At 38.6% G+C, this 18,607-nt stretch overlaps 1 protein-coding gene across 3 annotated transcripts; it reads left to right on the top strand.

Annotated features, from left to right (window-relative positions):
* Window positions 1–79: 79 nt before the first annotated feature.
* ypel2b (yippee-like 2b) lies at window positions 80–18,383 on the top strand. Of its 3 annotated transcripts, none has more exons than XM_077208829.1 (5): window positions 80–255; window positions 8,542–8,771; window positions 8,943–8,986; window positions 9,486–9,594; window positions 12,034–13,712. In XM_077208829.1, the coding sequence occupies exons 2-5, from the start codon at window positions 8,655–8,657 to the stop codon at window positions 12,121–12,123; spliced, it is 360 nt and encodes a 119-aa protein (XP_077064944.1). In that variant the 5' UTR covers window positions 80–255; window positions 8,542–8,654; the 3' UTR covers window positions 12,124–13,712. The 3 variants fall into 3 exon arrangements, with proteins under 3 accessions (XP_077064944.1, XP_077064945.1, XP_077064946.1); XM_077208830.1 differs by lacking the exon at window positions 12,034–13,712 and adding an exon at window positions 9,856–9,975; XM_077208831.1 differs by lacking the exon at window positions 12,034–13,712 and adding an exon at window positions 14,535–18,383 and having other exon boundaries at window positions 104–255.
* Window positions 18,384–18,607: the final 224 nt, after the last annotated feature.

The raw sequence follows: 18,607 nt of genomic DNA, 5'->3' as shown, positions 1-18,607 counted from the left end.
TGCTATGCCTCAGCGTCTCACTGATTGGTGGAAAGAGTTGTCATTTGCCCTGTAGGTGATGTACAGTGCGATCGTGCCCATACAAAACTTAGTTTACATGCACCACGTCCACACTGACCGCGAGCGAAGCGGGAGAAGGAATTTGTCGTGACTGGAAAGCTTACGCAAAGTTTCCTGTGAATCCCGAATTAATTAAACGGAACGGAAGAGGAGCGCGTGCCACCATATCACAGCCCCGTTTTCTTCTTTTCAAAGGTAAATGCGAGTTGTTTTAACACGTAGTCTGAATGTAAGTATGATAATTGTCATCTGCTTTATGTAAATCATGTCAACTGATAGTGTGTGTAAGAGCATCCGGTCAGGATGACGGTGTTGTGTTCTTGTTCTGCTGGAGATGCTGTGGTGTGATGCGCTGCAGGTCCGCAGTGGTGATGCTGCTACTGATGCTTGTTTATCAAACACCTCCACTATCACATCCAGCATCACTGCAGCATCATCAGTGGCACATGTATCATATCTGACAATCATCTCCTTTATCATTCCGTTTGCGTGGCATGTAAGTGCTATCAGTCATAAATTAAGATAATTCTGCATTAATAGCAGCATTAGTGTGCACTTTATTCAGTCTGCGTCATGTCGGAGTTCTTAAGGAAATAAACATTACTGTATGTGATCACAGACCCACTGGTTATTACATAATATTACATTAAAGAAATATATATATTTAAAAATTCAGTATAATAAAGCATAATATTTAATACTTTAAAGAACACTTTATTTTAAATGTTCCTTGTTTCAGTGTTATTATATGCTACATTTAAGTATTGAGTAATATTAATTAACTACATTTATTTACTATGGGGTTAGGGTTTTATTAGGGTTTGAGTTAGGGTTAGTTGCATGTAATTTTGAATAATTTTTAGTTATTACTATAGAAACTACTAGATGCACACAAGGACACTGTAAAATAAAGTGTTACTGAATATTTATCTATGAATTAATGATCAACATTCAGTAACATTCCATACCTAATATAGAGTATTCAAAATATTTCATATTTAGAACATGTCATAAAATGCTATAGAATATTCAGCATAAATAATGAATAATTTAATAGAACTGAATAGATTGTTTAAATAAAAAAGTGTGATATATTTATTTCAAACATTTTCATAAAAATTTTAATAGAATATTCGGCATCAACAGAATAGATTAGTGAAAAGAATTGAATTAAAATGTTTGATATTTAGTATATTTTAATGTTATCTGATATTTAATATTCAGAAAAATAATAGTATATTCAGTATAACTGACCTACGATACCAATACACTTCTTACCACAAATAACATTTGCACATGTCGTGGACTTATTATATTGGTTGTGTTTTAAAACTTAGTAAGCTCCCTAACTAGTCAGTACTGATGGGTTTGAGTTGATGGAGCTTAATGACAGAACTGCATTGAGCACTAGGTTGAGTTATCAACATTTTTAAGTGTGATATTGTGATATTTCAACAAGTCTCATATTTTACTGCTATGTTTTGTGTCGATTTGCTCCAGTATGTTGTATTTGGCTCAAAAAAAATATTTTTTATTGTAAATGTTGTTTATTGCTATGTTGTCAGGGGTCAAATTTGAAAGCATGCTTGTGCTTCCAAGGAGGAAACAGTGCCAGTAGTGCAGTGTGGCTGAAATCCAGCCCCATATAGTGTCTGCTGTCAGTGAATCAGGTTTAGTCCAGCTCAGCACTCAAACATTGACTTATTGCATGAAACAATAATAAGAATTGATTCCTGTTTTATTTTCAACGAGCTCTCTCGCTCATACACGATCGAATTCAGAGAGCCTGAATGCTGACAAGTAATTTCTGAAACACTGTCAAATCCAATCCGGTCTACAGGGATTATGTTTTTCAATATTTTTTTTCCTGCAGGTCTTAAGCTATGGTATTATACCGTGACACTCTTCGCATGATAAACTGCATATGAATGCAAATACAAGCCCTCAGAAATGGATTATTACAAAAAGCAGAACATTTTAATTTTCATGACCCAATCACAGGGGCTGTTTGTTTAATCATTTGCTATGACGTAACATCATATTACACCATTTTCCAAAATTATTTTCGTAAAAATGAAGGTTTTGAGGGGAAGGTTTCAAAAATGATGTCAGAAATCCAGGTTAGGAATTTTATCTCAAAGTAATTACAGTAAATGCATGACATTCAAAAAGACTGTTAAATAAGCCGCTAGAGGCTGGACAGCCAGTGAAGGGATGGACGCAACTCAAGGATGTGTTTCCTCTCTTTCTGTTGCTGCTGTTATCCCCATCAGCACTGCTCTGGTTACATAAGGAAGGTCCTTGCGTTGCATAGGCCTTGAAGTGATGAGTGCTACAAGCCCTCTGTCACAGCAAATTTATCAGAGCATAGTCAAGTCACCTTTATTTATATAGCGCATTATACAATACAAATTGTTTCAAAGCAGGCTTACAGTGATAACAGGAAAATGATTCAGTGATGCAAACAGAGTTCATTTCAGCAGCTCTAAAAGAAAATAGTGTCATTGTTCAGCTGAAGTCAGCTCAGTGTTGATTCAGTTCTATTGTAAAGAAAGATCATCAATTATTAAATTAATTCATTTAATTTATAAAGCAGTTCAGAAAACAGCGATGTCATCGTCCAGCACAGTTCCGTTCTCACCCGATGGTGTCAGTGCAGTGAAATCAATAATATTGTTAAATATTAAGTGTCCCCAACTAAGCAAGCCAGAGGTGACAGACAGTGGCAAGGAACCCAAACTCCGTCAGGTGACAGAATTGAGGGAAGAAAAAAACCTTGGGAGAAACCAGGCTCAGTCAGGGGGCCAGTTTTCCTCTGACCAACGAATGAACATACAGTAGTGTGATTATGATACAGTCTGCATCACAAGTCAGAAATCTTGTGGATTGGTAGCATTCAAATATTTCATACAGTTCCTTTTGCTTGAAGATCAGATTCATCGCGCCAGTATGGAGACGAAGCTGGTCATAGGTCTGTGGTCTTGTCTCGTTCTTGTGGTCTTTGCTGAGGATCTGTGCCGATGGCTGTCGTGTCGACGAGGCCTTCACAGGGGATTATCTAGTAGACAGGATCTCTGCTGACATTCAGGGCTGCGTTGTGGTCGTGTCTTCTTGGTGCTGGTCCACCATCTGATCTGGATATGGACTGGATACGGCTGACTACGGTAACCTCTGGATATTTATTTAAGGGGGAAATTAACAAAGTTAAAGGTACTGTTCCCCAAAATTTAAACCCTGTCATTATTTACAATACTCTTCATTATGTCTTTCCAGACTTGTATGCTGTTAGTTTTTTCATGGAACACAAAAGTAAACATATTTACGCAACTCTTTCCATAAAACAAAGAGTCTGGGTTCAGAAGACTGCCGGCCTGTCCAAATACCCACACTTGCAGTCTTGGACACTTGACTGTCCCAAGTCTGAAAAATCTCCAAAGCTCAGTGCCCTTAACTTACACTAAATCCAAACTATCTCTAATACCGATTCGGAGCAGTATCTGAGGCTAAGTGTATCCCATCATGCATCGTGTTCAATTAAGTTAAATAATAAGTGTAAGTTAATTTAATCAGATATTATATAATTTGGTTGTAAAACATAAAATGTTGCAAAGATGAGTATTGTACAACGTTTGCAACTGCTTTTTTCACTTAATTAGAAGCACCACAATTACATTTTATCGTCTGTTACATAGGGACTACTGAACAGACATATAAGCTGCGTCCCAATTCAAAGGCTGCATCCTTCGAAGGACTCAGACTTCAAAGGCCACGCCTTCAAAGTCCACAAAGGTCAGACCAGGAGTTGTTAAATGGGACGGTCTAGCCTATGGAGGACTGTTCTTGTCACCTAGCAACTTAGACAGCTGCCTAAAAAAAAGAGGGTTCAAACCCTGTCTAAATATGTTCACATTGGTCCATTTATGGACATAATAAAGAGTATAAACTATATAAAATCGCATCTAGGTAAGATATGTCAACATTTGAATTGTTACTTTTGGATCATTAGATACATTAGATTATTTTAGTAAGTTAAAACCCAATACCCAATGTAATCTGGCAATTTCTCTCAAAAATGTCCTGTCTTCGCCGGTGCGCGATGAATTCTGGGATAGGCTAGGCTGCGAAGGATCCATCTGTTGTATCCTTCATTGCCCGCGAAACAAATGACACATTTCGAGGCCGCATTTGAAGGAGCCTTCGACTTGGGACAGCCTTCGTCGCACCGTGGTGATTCAATCGACCTTTGAATGCGGCCTTCGATGGATTCAGCCTCTGAATTGGGATGCAGCTATAGACGTTTATTTTACAGTGCAAAGTAAAAAAAATCAAATGTGTGTAAATAAAGCTGTATTCTGTGTGTGAAAATGTGTAAATAAATCATCAGGTAATCAAAAGTTCTACACACACTTGCAGTCTTCATGCCCATTTAAACTCTTGGGCCAAATACAGGAAGTACATTATAGTGTAGACAAGTAGTAATAGTAGTCAAGGGCAAAGACTGCAAGTGTGGGTATTTGGACAGGCCCTTGGAATATAATAATAGTCAAAATATATCACTTTTCTTGGCACTTAAACCGCTTTACATATGGAAGGGGGTAATCTCCTCAACCCCAATATGTGGGATCCACCTGGTTGATGCGATTGCAGCCATAGTGCGCCAGAACACCCACTGCACAACAGCTTATTGGTGGAGAAGAGATAGAGTGATGAAGTCAATCAGTATATGGGAATGATTTGGAGGCCATGGCCATGGACAGTGGCCAATGGGCAAATTTGGCCAGGACGCCAGGGTTAAACCCTACTCTTTTTTTTAAGAGCATCCTGGGATTTTTAATGACCACAGAAAGTCAGGACCTCAGTTTAATGTCTCATTCAAAGGACTTTCTTTTTCTTCACAGTATAGTGTCCCACACAGACCATAGTATGAGCACCCCCTGCTGGCCTCACTATCTCCTCTTCCAGCTGCAACCTAGTTTTCCCAGGATTCTTCCCATCCAGGTACTTACTAGGTTTAACCCTGCTTAGCTTCAGTGGGCAACCAGTCTTGGGCTACAGGGTGATAGCGCTCAAGCCATTGGGACTACATTTGTGGTGCTTTTTGTCATTTTTGGAGCATGAGAGATAGACCTAGTCACTACAAACTGTTGTTAAGGAAAGAGCTGTGAATGGGTTTGGAATGACGAGAGAAATTATGACAGAATTGTATTTTAAAGGTGAATTATTCCATTAATGCTAGTATTTGTGATCTTTAGTATTGTTTGTTCTTTGCAGACCCTAAAAACACTCAGAACAGCTTAGAAAATTTGATTGAATCTTCTGCCTCTATCACCCTAGTTTAATCTCTTGAACACTACATATAATTACTAAAAGGCATCTTATAAGATGTGGTGCTTTCTATTCTGCTTGTGTCCAGCTTTGTGATCTGTGGCACAGTTTGTGTTGGATCAGTGATCAGTATTTGAACTGGGTGTGCCTGAAGATTCATCAGTGTTCACGGATCAGAGCTCAGCGATTATGTTCTTTTCTGCATGATGAAACCATACTGAGACTTTCTCCCTTTGCTTTTATTGATCTGCCTGTTATGGCAATACAAAACCTGGATTAAATTTGCAGCTGCGTAAATAAGAAGGGATACAAACACAAAATCCTAAGAAAAAATGTTGGAAAAAGCATTCCAGAGCTATAAAAGGCGGATTTGATCGTTTCTTACTCATTGGTTACTTTAGTGTTGAGTCTCAAGGATAGTTTACATCTCCTTGAAATACTGGTAAACCGTTTCCAGTCTTCTAATGATAATTTATTGATGTTTCCATACAAAACATCTTACATTTCAGTTAAAATATAATATACATGTACAGACGGAACCAGTATTAACTTTGAACAAATAAAAGCCACTTTGTCTCTCCCAAAGCTTGTGCGAGAGAAAGAGAAATCCATTATCTCATCTATTATGCAGTTATAGCAGTGTATCAAAGTGCATCGTTTGGTTGATGGTAAACTGTAAGAAAACACCATGGGTCCTTTTCAGCATCATGTTCTGAGCAAACTCGCCGAGTCCTAAAATACCCGCATGGGTCAGAGTGTGTGGAACTGGGGCGAGAGCGGGTCATCAGAATGCTAGAGAGTTTATTTGTGGACGAGTACGAGTAAGCGTTTGTCCCAGCCGATGGTTGTGTGTTTGTGTGGGAAAGCACTTCGATCCATCAGTAGCCTCTTTATTCCCCAGCCCCACGCTTTGACGGAGAAACAATGGACAGAACATAAGAGGCGCCTTTTTGCCTTTTTGCCTCAACAAAGCCTTCTGACTGATAGAGCAATGCAACAATAAAGCATCAGACTGGTGCATAAAAACAGATTGCTAACCACTGGACATTCTTAAAGGGGAAGCGTGCAATTTCTGCACTACTATTGAAAAAAATGGAGAGAGTATGATCATGCCAAAGTGGCCACCATGATGTCTTTCTCACCTGGTCTTTTTGGCCCAAGTTAAAAGAGCCAACAGCAAAGTATCTGATCGCTTAGAAAAGTAACCTCAACAAGCCACATGATGTAAGAAGTATTGTTTTAGTATCATTTATATATTTATTCTTATTTTGAAGGGTTTTTTCTATCTAATTTTTTTTCATCTAATATTTATATTTTGTCTGATTTCATTTTTATTTCAATTAATTAAAATGATTTTTAGTAACTTCAGTTTTAGTTAATAACAACAACAACACTGGATTTAAGGTTTTGTTGATTTAATGTAAACTGTGTAGGACAAGTTATGTACCAAAGTTTAGGGATGGGAACCATGAGAAATTGAACGTTTTCGGTTCCACTTCTGATTCTTCTTAACAACCCAGATTCCTCAATGTTTCCATTAACACTTCTTTTAGCATTTTCGAGGAAGAAAATAGTTGGGATGACAATACAATTCTGTTGCCAAATTATGAGATAATTTCAATTATTAATATTATATAAAACATTTCTTGCAAAAGGTGTTTTAAGCCTTGTATCCACTTAAGCATTTTTTTCCCAGAGGCTAGCATATTTTTCCATTTTTTTTAATGGGAGTGCCCTTGTTTTTAAAGCAGGGTGACGAGGCACTGAACGTCTATTTCGTACTTCTGTGCTTTTTTTTCGGGGGTGTTTTGGTCACTGAGATTTCTGGACGTAGACTGTAAAAAAGTTTGGCATCACAACTCTTCTTCCATCCACTGTATAAAAAATGAAGCAAACATTTCCCAATAGCAATTGTTGCTGATTGCGTCGTCTGGGGCCCGAGTCTTCACAGTAGTGATCCTGAGGTGGAGCCGCAGAATCAAGATCCCACCCAATAACTAATTATAACAAAACTTAAAGGAGAACTCCGGGCAATTTTAAGTTAATCTTGATCGTTAAACCTTTGTGAGTACTGTCTATAGAAAAAAAAAACGAACCGGATTGGTGCTTGCAACACGGAGCTGTTCCCGCAAATGCCCAGAGCTCCAACTCAGCTAAAACGGCAGTTATGGGGGCATATACATAAAGAGTGACTTTGTGCCTCTTAACAGACACAAAATGCAATTAAAATGTCTGTCCAACATGAACAGGGGCCTTACATGTGAACAAGATGCGTTTAGCAACTTAGCCATTGTTTAAATTCACCTAAATAGTGTTTTAGATGGCTAGCTGTAGTCTCGCGCTGAAGTCCCGTGGGAAAACTAACACTTGAACATGTTTACATGATGAGAACTAACTAAAATGACAGAAACCATCTTTGGCTCGTGTTCCATTCGAATACATGGAGAGGGGGGGTTTAAAGACCTATACTGCAGCTAGCCACCAGGGGGCGATCAAATTGTTTTGACTTCACATTTTAGGATGCTTGCAGCCATAGACTGTAAAAAAAGATGGACGACGCCCCTTCGCTCTCTTCCATTGGCGAGAAGTGAAGCCGCCATTGTCCCGATATGGCGCTGACATCTTGGGACTTGAGTCTGCGCAGTTGCGATTTCGGGACCAGACATGCGCAGTAGTGAGCAGGAAGTAAAGCAGCGAAATCAACGTCCCGCTCCCCGGTTTATGAGCTATACTAGGACCAGTCACGGGGGGGCGATCGAGACGTTTTGGCTTCACTTTTCAGGGCTTGTGCGGCAGGCTTGCTTGCAGCACACTTGGTTGAGGAATGTTCAACTTTGGGTTAAACTCTATGGTTAAACTACAATGGTTGCACTGTATGGTTATATTTGAGCTAAAAAAAAAAGCTCCTGCTTATAAGATTAATTTTTTAAAGAATTGTATGATTCACACTGTAGATTCAGTTGCATTGTAGATTCTGAATAATTGTTTCTAACCCTACCCAAGTACTATGCTTGAGCAATAGTAATCTAACCTTGTTCAACAGTAAGTCCCGCCTCAAATTCACGGCACTGGTTGACTTAGAGTTCGCTCACAAAAAGAGTGCAATGCAATCTATACAGCTGTGATACTCATCCCAGGACATCCCTGTGTGTGCAGGTGTATACCTCCCACCCCGCCCCACCACGGCCCTCACCTGTGTGTTGCGGTGCTTCCCATGTGAGCCGAACTGGGCCGGCAGCCCCTTCTTGCACCGCCCGCCGACCCGGCCCATGGTCACCATGACGCGCTCCAAAACCTTCCAGGCGTACCTGCCCAGCTGCCACCGCACCTACAGCTGCATCCACTGCAGAGCACACCTCGCCAACCACGACGAACTCATCTCCAAGGTGATTAATGAGCAGAGAAATGACCACCTGACCACACCATCAAACATGTTTGTTAAGCATGTGAGAAGGGCACAGATTGGAAGATCAACACATGCTGTTTAATGCCACATCAGTTCTGCACGGATTAACATTTAAGTGAGATATCACATGCAATTCTCTTTTTTCTTTTAGTCCTTTCAAGGAAGTCAGGGCAGAGCTTATCTCTTCAACTCTGTGTAAGTTGATTCTGTGTTTTCAAGTGGATATTTGTTTGTACTTTTCTGTTTTTTGTAGGAGTTTGACATGGCAGTTGTGCGCATATACAGTTCGGTCTGAAAGCTCTTTTGCTCACCAAGGCTGCATTTATTTGATCAAAAATACTGTAAAAACAATACTTTTGTGAACTTTTATTACACTTTAAAATGTTTTTTTTATTATATTTGAAATGTATTTCATTTCTGTGATGCAAAGCTGAATTTTCAGCATCATTACTCTTCAGTAAGTGTTACTCACAGTCTTCAGTGTTACATGATCCTTCAAAAATCATTCTAATATGCTGATTTTCTGCTCAATAAACTATTATTATTATTATCAATGTTAAAAATTGTTTTTAACATTGATTTAATATTTTTTGTGAAAACCATAATGCATTTAATTTTTCAGGATTCGTTGATGAATAGAAAGTCACCTGATTGTATCTTCCTTTGTGTGATTGTTTCTCACTGGTCTCCTCAGGGTGAACGTGGGATGTGGCCCTGCAGAGGAGCGGGTTCTGCTCACGGGGCTTCATGCGGTGGCCGACATCTACTGCGAAAACTGCAAAACCACACTGGGGTGGAAATATGTAAGGAAACCCTCACAACACATGGAAAGTTAAAGTACATTTACATAAAAGTGACATCACCTCATAACACAGGTCATTTACATATAGTAGTCTTAAATGTACAGTAGCAAAAACAGCGTAGAGAGGGTGGAAAATGGCAAAACGGAATTATAAATGATGTGCGAGACACTTTGGCTAACATTATAACTGCACATTAGTTCACCCAAAAATGACAATTCTGACTTTTTTTCTTCTGTGAACTGTTTTGCGCATATAATGAAGTCAATGGGGTCCAAAAAATGTTGGACCCCACTGAAGAAAGAAAGTCATACAGGTTTGGAAGAACATGAGGGTGAGTAAATGATGACAGAATTAAAATTTTTGGGTGTACTATTCCTTTAAAGCTTTCCATTTACACCCATAAGTCCCATGCTCAACAAATAGCCTACTTGCAGTCCCATTTACCTGAAGAAACTGAATGTTTGCATGTTAACATTGACCGGAAAAGTCACCTGAGTCACGATCACTCGAGATAAAAGCACATTGTTAATATGCATGGCATTGCGAGTTCAAGCTTGCTCATAAAGGCTTGTCTAAGCGGGACACATTCCTTGCACGGTGTCCATTTTTAATCAGCAGCTGTGCCGCATGCCGATTGTTTCTTTTGGTGCTACTGGATTTCCGGTCGCCCTTGACATGGAGTTTGGACCAATGCAAACACCAATATGCACACAAACAAGTATACGTTCCCATAGTGGCCTGGTTATTTATAAATACTGCAGATATTTCTGTCAGTATGAATGCAGACGTTTCAGAGAAGCTTGACCCAGTGCCCTTCTCCAGAAATCTGATGAGTGCTCCCTTCTGCCTGCATCCATCAGCTATAAAAAGAAAGGACAAATTTTTAATGCTGTAGTGAAACAGTTTGACCTATCTTCTATGATGATTATGTTTTTAATTACTGAATTAAAATTAATTGTGGTATTTTTGGGTGGGCATAAAGTCATGAATGTCTGAAAACTGTCCTGATACAATAATAAAGAAAAGAAAAAAAAATATATATATATATATAAAAATTGTAAATTGTATCATACACCAACGAACAGTCATAATTTGGCCCTTTTATGATGGGACAAGGCTAGCCCAGCTAACAGGGAACGTTCTCAGAACATTCTGGCAAGGTTCTCTCAAAATTATATAAACAAAAAAAACATTCTTTCAGTAACCTTAATAGAATGTTTGTACAAAGTTATCTGGTCTTTAATAATGTTCTCAAAACATAAGCACAAAAACATTATTTATACATCACTCGTGGAATGTTTTTTTTACCTGAAACATTTAAATGTTACTACTTGTTTCAGATTGTTTAGAGAACATTTGAAAATAAGGTTCACATGATGTTTTCAAAATGACGAAATGGAACGCTCCCTAAACTTTCGTATAATCAGAGGTGTCAAGTCCAGGTTCAGAAAGTGAAATTCCTCCTCAGTATTTTGTTCCAATCACCTGGATTTGCTAATTAGCACACTTTTTCAGCCAGGAGATTGAACTAATTAGTGAAATCATCTGGCTGAGTTAATGGGTGGAATAAACATATGGCAGGATCTTTACTTTCTGACCCCTGGAATTGACACCTCTGCGTATAATCAAGAAAAAAGTTAAAAAAAAAAAAAATTTTAAACTGGACATTTTGAACATTCAGAGAACATTCAACTTTTTCATAACTTAATGGGAATGTTAGAATTTTGGTATCACTTTAGTTTAGGGTCCAATTGTTTCTCACTATTAACTTGTTGCTTATTAGCACTCATGTTACTAGGATATTTGCTTTTTATTAGTACTTAAGTTATAAAGCACATATTAATACCTTATTCTGCATGACCATATTCTACATCCCTTAATCCTACCTAATTCCTAAACGTAACAACTACCTCAATAACTATTAATAAGCAGTAATTAGGAGTTTATTGAGGCATTAGTCGTCGAGTTTATTTATTAGTCGTTGTTAATAGTTAATAGTGAGAATTAAAACTAAACCCTAAACTAAAGTGTGACCCTTATTTTTGTTAGCTGGGAGTTCAGGTTGTAAAATGTCATGTGGTGCGACTCCCCAAAAAGTATAATGTATTTTTAATGAACAATTCATGATATTTGAAAAGATACTTTTTGCATTTTATTGCAACTTTTTTGATAATAATGATTAAGATGTGTACACTCACATATTCAAGGTAGAAGGAAAATGTATTTTATTTGAAGGTTACACCACATGACATTTTTAGAGTCATTCAGTTGCTGTTGTTTTTTTTGCCATGAAAGTTTTTTCAAACTAAATGAAACCAACATGAACAATTTTTCCTTTTTATCGTGAACAGTCTGTCATTAACCCATAAATGATGACGAATTTCACATCCAAGTCAGTCCTGCGGTCAATATCGTTTCTCGCTCTCCTCCTGCCCCCAGGAACATGCCTTTGAGAGCAGTCAGAAGTACAAGGAGGGCAAGTTCATTATCGAGCTCGCCCACATGATCAAGGACAACGGCTGGGACTGAGCGTCCTGGAGAGAGCAAGCAGATGACGGGTGGATGGTGAATGCATGGGTGAATGACTGACTTTGGTTTGCCATTACCCTCTTAAACCCTCTTCTACCCTCCATCTCCTGCTGACACACACGCCTCTAGCTGGAGCCAAATCAGGAGAGCGGGCCGCCCCGGGGGGCTTTGTGTGTCTGGAGGAGAGAGCGCACGCGTGTGTGTGTGTCCGACCTGGCACATGGGAGCACACAGATACATGAATGCATACATAAGGTGTACAGACATATGTGTGTAAAAACAACAGCATACGCTCTCACGCTCATCTTAGCCCGACTGTTTATACTACAAGCGGCTCTATTCATACACGTATATGACATAAGGCAGGGCTCAGAGGGCACGTTGTGCTTGGCAGGATCAGGGTCACGAGTTCGCCGAGCTGATGGGGCTTTCTCCACTTTGTGTTAGTGAGAAACTACCAGGCTGACCTATCCGAATTCAGCACCATCTGCGCAAGCGAGGAGACTTGGCATGGAGAGATCTCTGAATAGAGCTCTGACGGACCAACACAAAGGGCTTAAAGGAGTAGTTCACCAAACTATTCCTTTAAACCGTCCAAAGGTGCGGTCACATTTACTGTTGCTTGGCACAATTTCGCAGACAAAATCCAGTCATTTCAATCCATGTGTTTCACGTGAGGGCGATAAAGTTGCCTCATGTTCAAGTTGGTTATGCAAATTCACTGCGCTGACCAACAGAAACACGCTTGGTTTGAAAGTGACTATGATGTGTTTCATACATCGCTGCACTATTGAAATTTTGCTGAAATGTCACTAATGTGACCACTTCTTAAGAAGGGTAAAGTGAACTTTACTGAAATGCTTTTAGCATAAACGACCATCTAACTGATATTGGATGAAACATGCCCATAATTACGTGAATGTAAACGTTTGTGTAGAGCAGTTTACAAGGTGTTTTATCTGGACATCTTTGTGTCTGTGTTCCATGTTCCAACAGTCTGTGCTGGTCCCAGTTTCACGGTGTTAATTCGTACTGACTGTTCTTGCGTGTTAATGGACTCTATGGGGAATAAGGATCTAAGATGAGACCATACACTACCTATCCATTAGGTTATTAAAATAAAAAAATTACATTTTAAAAATACTATTCTTCATAGCTCCTCTGTACCTAAATTACACTTCACTGTCTCCAAAAATCACCAAAGACCCAACTGCAAATGAGTTGACCTAACAAAAGTTGATTTTTTTTTTTGCTTGGGTGAAGAGAATGGTAGCATGTTGGGTTGTATATAGTGGAAAAACAAACTTCTTGACGTATTTAATTGACACAAAGTTTTAATTGATATGTGGAAATATATATGTGCATAAATGTATTTATTCACCATAACTGATTTTCATCTGTGTCAGGGACTAAGTTGCTGGATTTGTTTATCGCTTTATGTCTGGACACCAAAATTTACTACTTTTGTATTCCAGTAAGAAGTTTCAACTGTAGTGTATTTTATAAATGGATGAGGAGAGAATTCGGATATTATTGGAACTCTCATCAACATTGATATAAAATGTCAATAAAACAGAAATATTGATTGATCTGCTTAATGTTTTTATTTTTCTAGGCACTTTTCATAACTGCATGCTGTTTACTCAAAGTTTACTCAAAATTTAATTCTGTAATTTACTCACCTTCCTGTTTTTCCAATCACAATGTCTTTTTATGGAACTAAAAATGAGATGTTTAGCCTGTCCATGCCGATCTTTTCCATACAACGAAAGTGAAGTCGGGCTAAAATGTACAGTAAACCAAAAAAGTTATTTGTTAAATTTCTTCAAGTTTCACAATAGTTCTCAAGTCCTATTCACACTTGCACATATTCAAACATGAGATTGAATGTATTGAATTAGAATGAGATTCGCAAGAGAGATTTAAAAGCAATGGCAGAGAAATTTTCAGCAAATAATAACTTAAATTTCTTTCCCTTTCACAAAACAATGGTATTTCTTTTTCTCTAATAATTTTACCTTCATGTTGGTTACTACTGACTTCCATTTGTATGGACAAAAAAAAAATTCAACTACATCACGTGTTTGGGAGGACATGAAGTCAATTTTCTTATTTAGGGGAAATATCCCTTTAAAAAGACTTGTAATTCTGGGTACAAGTCATATTTGTATGTTGCATTTTTGGTCATTTACTAAGCTTGACTAAGCAGCCATTTATTTTCATTGTATGGAAAAGAGCAGCTTGAACATTCTGCGAATCTTTACATTTTATGTTCCACGTAAGAAGGAATACCCTACAAATTGGGAATGACATTAGTGTAAATAATTTCCTTTTTGGGTGAAATATTGCTTGAATTATATTTTTCTATGTTTTGTCTTAAATGTTTAATTCATCCCCAACTTTATCAACAGATACACTCCAGTCCTTCCTTCAACACTGAAAATGAGGTAAAAATCCAGATGTGGGCTCTCTCTAACAAAAAGAGCATTATTTCAATATGGAGGAGCTTAAAATACAAGATGGTGGCTGCTCTCCATTCCTCTGTTGTTCCAGGGAGTGTGCCAGCCTTTCAGTTGCCCTACGTCTCTTCTTTACACAGACAGATGGCTCTGTGTTTGCACTGGAGGCCGCGTCTCCTAGCAACTGGCTCTCTCTTTCTCTCCTCAAGTTGCGGAGGAGGCAGTGCAAGTGTGTGTCTGTGAAGGGCTGGTGTCATTCAGTGTCTGGGCCCGGAGTTTATCTCACACACTCGCTGACTGTAAGGTCTGTCAGAGTTTGGTTGGTGCTCTGGTGAGTGTGTGGGCGAATAATATCACTTACAGTTGATTACCCAGCTCTCCGGTGGTTGATAAATTAATATGTAGACATGAGCTACAAAGAAAAACACACACGGAGTGCATATATACACTGTGTCCTCTTGTTCCTAGTCCTCATATGAACTTCTGCTCTTGCAAAACGAGACTTGAAGCCATACGTCTCGTCTCGCCGCTCCCTCGGCACGATGATTAAACGGAGGAAGTTATCACATCGCATAATGTCAGTATTAGTCAGAGAGCTGGATGCCAAGCCACAACATTTCAGGTAATTGTGAAATACTGAAAGAAATAGTGAAAGGCAGAAGACATGGGTTTGGATTACAATATTTTACGGCCAGAAGTGAGAACTAAGGGGACATTTACACAGAGCGCGTTTTAAATGCAAGGTCTAGAGAAGCGTTTTTTGTTTGTTTTGCTGCATTTTAATTAATAATTATGAGATGACAACCCTTGACAATCTACTCTGAGCTGTTTGCGAATCTGAAATGATCTGCCAAAACGAATTTGCAGCAGACAGGTGATAAAGTGGTCACATGGTACAGGGCCTCATTTATAAAACGTGCATAAGCACAGATTTGAACTCAGAGTGTGTGTATGATAAATTCCACTACAACATTCACATTCATAAAAATGATCTTAGATGTTGAAAAGTGCTTGCTATGTCATGGTCTAAGCAGACGTACGCACTTTTCCTTGAGGCAGAGAGTCGAGCTGTATCCGAAAACTTAAAAAATACTGTCTTCAAAGGATGCATTCCAAGGTTGAAAGGCATCAAGTCATGTCTGAATCCAAACACATCCTGTCTCCTGAGACTGTCTCCAGACATCTGATCGATTTTGAAGGCAGCATAGATGTACAGTACAGTATCCTTCACTGCCTTTTATATCCCACAATCCTTTGCGTTCCATTCGGTGACAGTTGAGCTAGAAAAAGAAAGATGGCGTCTGAAAGTTGCGGTTGCTGGTCAGTTTGTGTGTAAATGTATGTTTTTGACCAACGTTTTCCAATTCTGATATCATTTCTAGTGAGAACTATTTAATTTGTTTATATAAATATTTGTTTAGTTCTCACCAAAGCTCGCTCTATTTTGCTGTAGATCATTAAACTTTTACGCTGACACAGAAGTCTGTCCGAAATCAGTTTTGCGAGGTATCTTCGTGCGCAAACGCTGCCTGCAGAGTCATTGCCTATGAGACAGAAACGCAACAAGTCAGCTGCCCGCGCACAATTTCAAGATAAATTTCACGTCAGAAAGCATTTTTCACGTTTATGCATTCGTTCTCTGAATCACATATATGCACATTTGAGAAATTATCGTAAGATCAAATGTAGGACAGTTTCTACGCAACATTTTATAAATGAAGCCCACAGGTTGGAGCTCAGAAAATTCAGTTTTTTAAATTGCAATTTGTTCTGCAAGGACAAAAACGCTTTTTACGGAATCTCGCAATAACGGTAATTCTGACAGGGCGGTAATTCTGACACACTACCATTTGTGTGAAAAAGAACAACTCAAAGACATTCTGTGGTAACACTTTATTTTAAGGTTACAGTTACACGACATGACTACATGTACTTACTTTAGTAATAGCAGTAAATTATGCATAAGTACAAGTAACCCTGAACCAAACCCTAACCGTAACTCTATATTAAGTATGCAGTTAATTGATATTTATCAGCATTTGAGTAAGAACAATGTTACCATGTCACCTTAAAATAAAGTGTAAACCATTCAGTAAAATATATTTTGTGTTCAGAAGAAAGAAAACAAATGTCATAGGTATGGAACAACATGAGATGAGTAAATGGTGACAGATATTCATTTTTTAGTGAATATTCCTTGAATAAATGCAAGAAAATGAGAAGCACACAGAAGCAGAGGTGCTCTATCTAGCCATAGGATGAGGCGTCTGGGGACGTAATGACTCAGCAGAAAATCAAACAAAGAACACCAAGTGCTCATGTTCCAGAAACATCAGACTGCAGTAAGGAATGATGGCGCTCCAAGCGGATCGGGTTCTGTTTATTGGCTGGTGAAAGTGTGGTCCTCAGGGAGAGCCTTCTTTTTTTGGCCAATGACCTCACATCTGCATCTGCCTCCTCATCCAGCAGCAGCGCTTTTTAGTGTTTACTTGGAACACGAGACTGTAGGCAAAAGCAAACTCTTAAAGGGATAGTTCTAACTATGCCAGAGCTTGGAACACTGGCATTTTTATGGTAGGTTGACTGTTTTGAAGTGACCACCCATCCCCACCCTTCCTATTTAACAGAGACGGCATTCACAAGCATCTTTCCAGAAGCAATCCTTTATTCTCGGTTTGGTGTTCAGTCCTTGTGGTGAAGGCAAGGCTTGCTGTAACCTAATGGAGTGTTAGCTGCAGAGGCTAAAAATAGCAGAGCTGTTCAGTGAGTCAAAACTCTGCAGCAGAGACTGACTCAGACGGACTCACAAGACTGGTGCATTGACACACTGAACTGAGAAAGCACGAGAGATCCAAAGAGTGGTGTGAGACGAACATGTGGCATATACCAGTTAAATACTAATGCACTGTGATCACTGGGAGGTGTAGAGTTAAACGGATAAACTATATTTTCCCTGTGGATTAGAGATTGTGGTAATCTCTGCATTTGTTTAAGATTATACAGATTGATTTATTCCTGTGGTCTACATTTAGGCCCAGCCCATGGAGAGTGTATGTGTGATATTATGGAGGCATAAACCCTTTATAACTCACATTTAAAGGGGTCATGAACTGCATTTTTATAAATAATGTTTTGTAGTGCATTTATAATTTTAGTATGATGTTCACATAAAAATGGTCATAATTTAGATATAAAAGGCAATTTCTAGCCTGTATTTAGCCCTCTGATTTGAACGTTCTGTTGGAAGGGGCGTGTCCGCTGTGAGACTTCAGTGTAAACGCCCACTGCTGTGATTGGCTAACATCTTTGCATATGAAATAAGTATTAAATGTGGAACTCTCTTGAAATCTTTACTATGTTTTACTATTACAGCTGTTGATTTTAACTAATCATGAAAAGTGTTGATTAGCATTATATTTAGATCTCCTCCTGTTGCATGAAAGGTTGCAGTGATGAGCGTTTTAGCCAATGACAGACGTGTCTGTTGAGCAAATGAACGCAGTGATTTCGTCATTGTAACTAGATATCTGCACTTTCACGAATGCTTTTATCATAACTAACAGTTCAAACATGATGTAAATAAGAGTGTAGACAGAGTCCAGAACTCAGTCATTGATAAACTCACACTGTGTGATTGATAGCTAAAAGGGAGCGTTCATCGATCACATTCTGTATAATTTAATCAGAATTTAAATAACAGATTATTTTCATGCTACTAAGAAAAACAATGTGAAGTTGATCATTTAGTCACTGGCTTGATTTATTCGAAGCATAAAGAGAAATAAACGATTTTCAGACAAAGAACTGACTGTACAATCTGACTGTACATGAATCATATCAGAAGTCACTGATCACAGATTAGGCATTAGATTTAACAGTTACTTACATGTTGTGTCATTACTGTTGGGTCAATATCTTACAGTAAAAGACGGTTTTCAAAATCTGCGCTGAAATTTCAAATGATTTACCAAACAAACCACAGTGAAATGTACCGAACAAACAACATGCTCTACTGAGACATTTGC

Source organism: Siphateles boraxobius, unplaced genomic scaffold (genome assembly GCF_051911475.1).
Source record: "Siphateles boraxobius isolate OS27281-9 unplaced genomic scaffold, OSU_SipBor_1 6, whole genome shotgun sequence".
Lineage (NCBI taxonomy): Eukaryota > Metazoa > Chordata > Actinopteri > Cypriniformes > Leuciscidae > Siphateles > Siphateles boraxobius.
Note: the sequence above shows the minus strand (reverse complement) of the source record. Positions and strands in the feature narration are given on the sequence as shown.

Excerpts from the sequence above, each read along its gene's own strand:
- ypel2b (XM_077208831.1), top strand. The coding sequence starts at position 8,655 with ATGGTCACCATGACGCGCTCCAAAACCTTCCAGGCGTACCTGCCCAGC. Across the intron at positions 8,772-8,942 it reads ACGACGAACTCATCTCCAAG|TCCTTTCAAGGAAGTCAGGG; the intron begins GTGATTAATGAG and ends TTTTTCTTTTAG. Across the intron at positions 8,987-9,485 it reads GCTTATCTCTTCAACTCTGT|GGTGAACGTGGGATGTGGCC; the intron begins GTAAGTTGATTC and ends TGGTCTCCTCAG.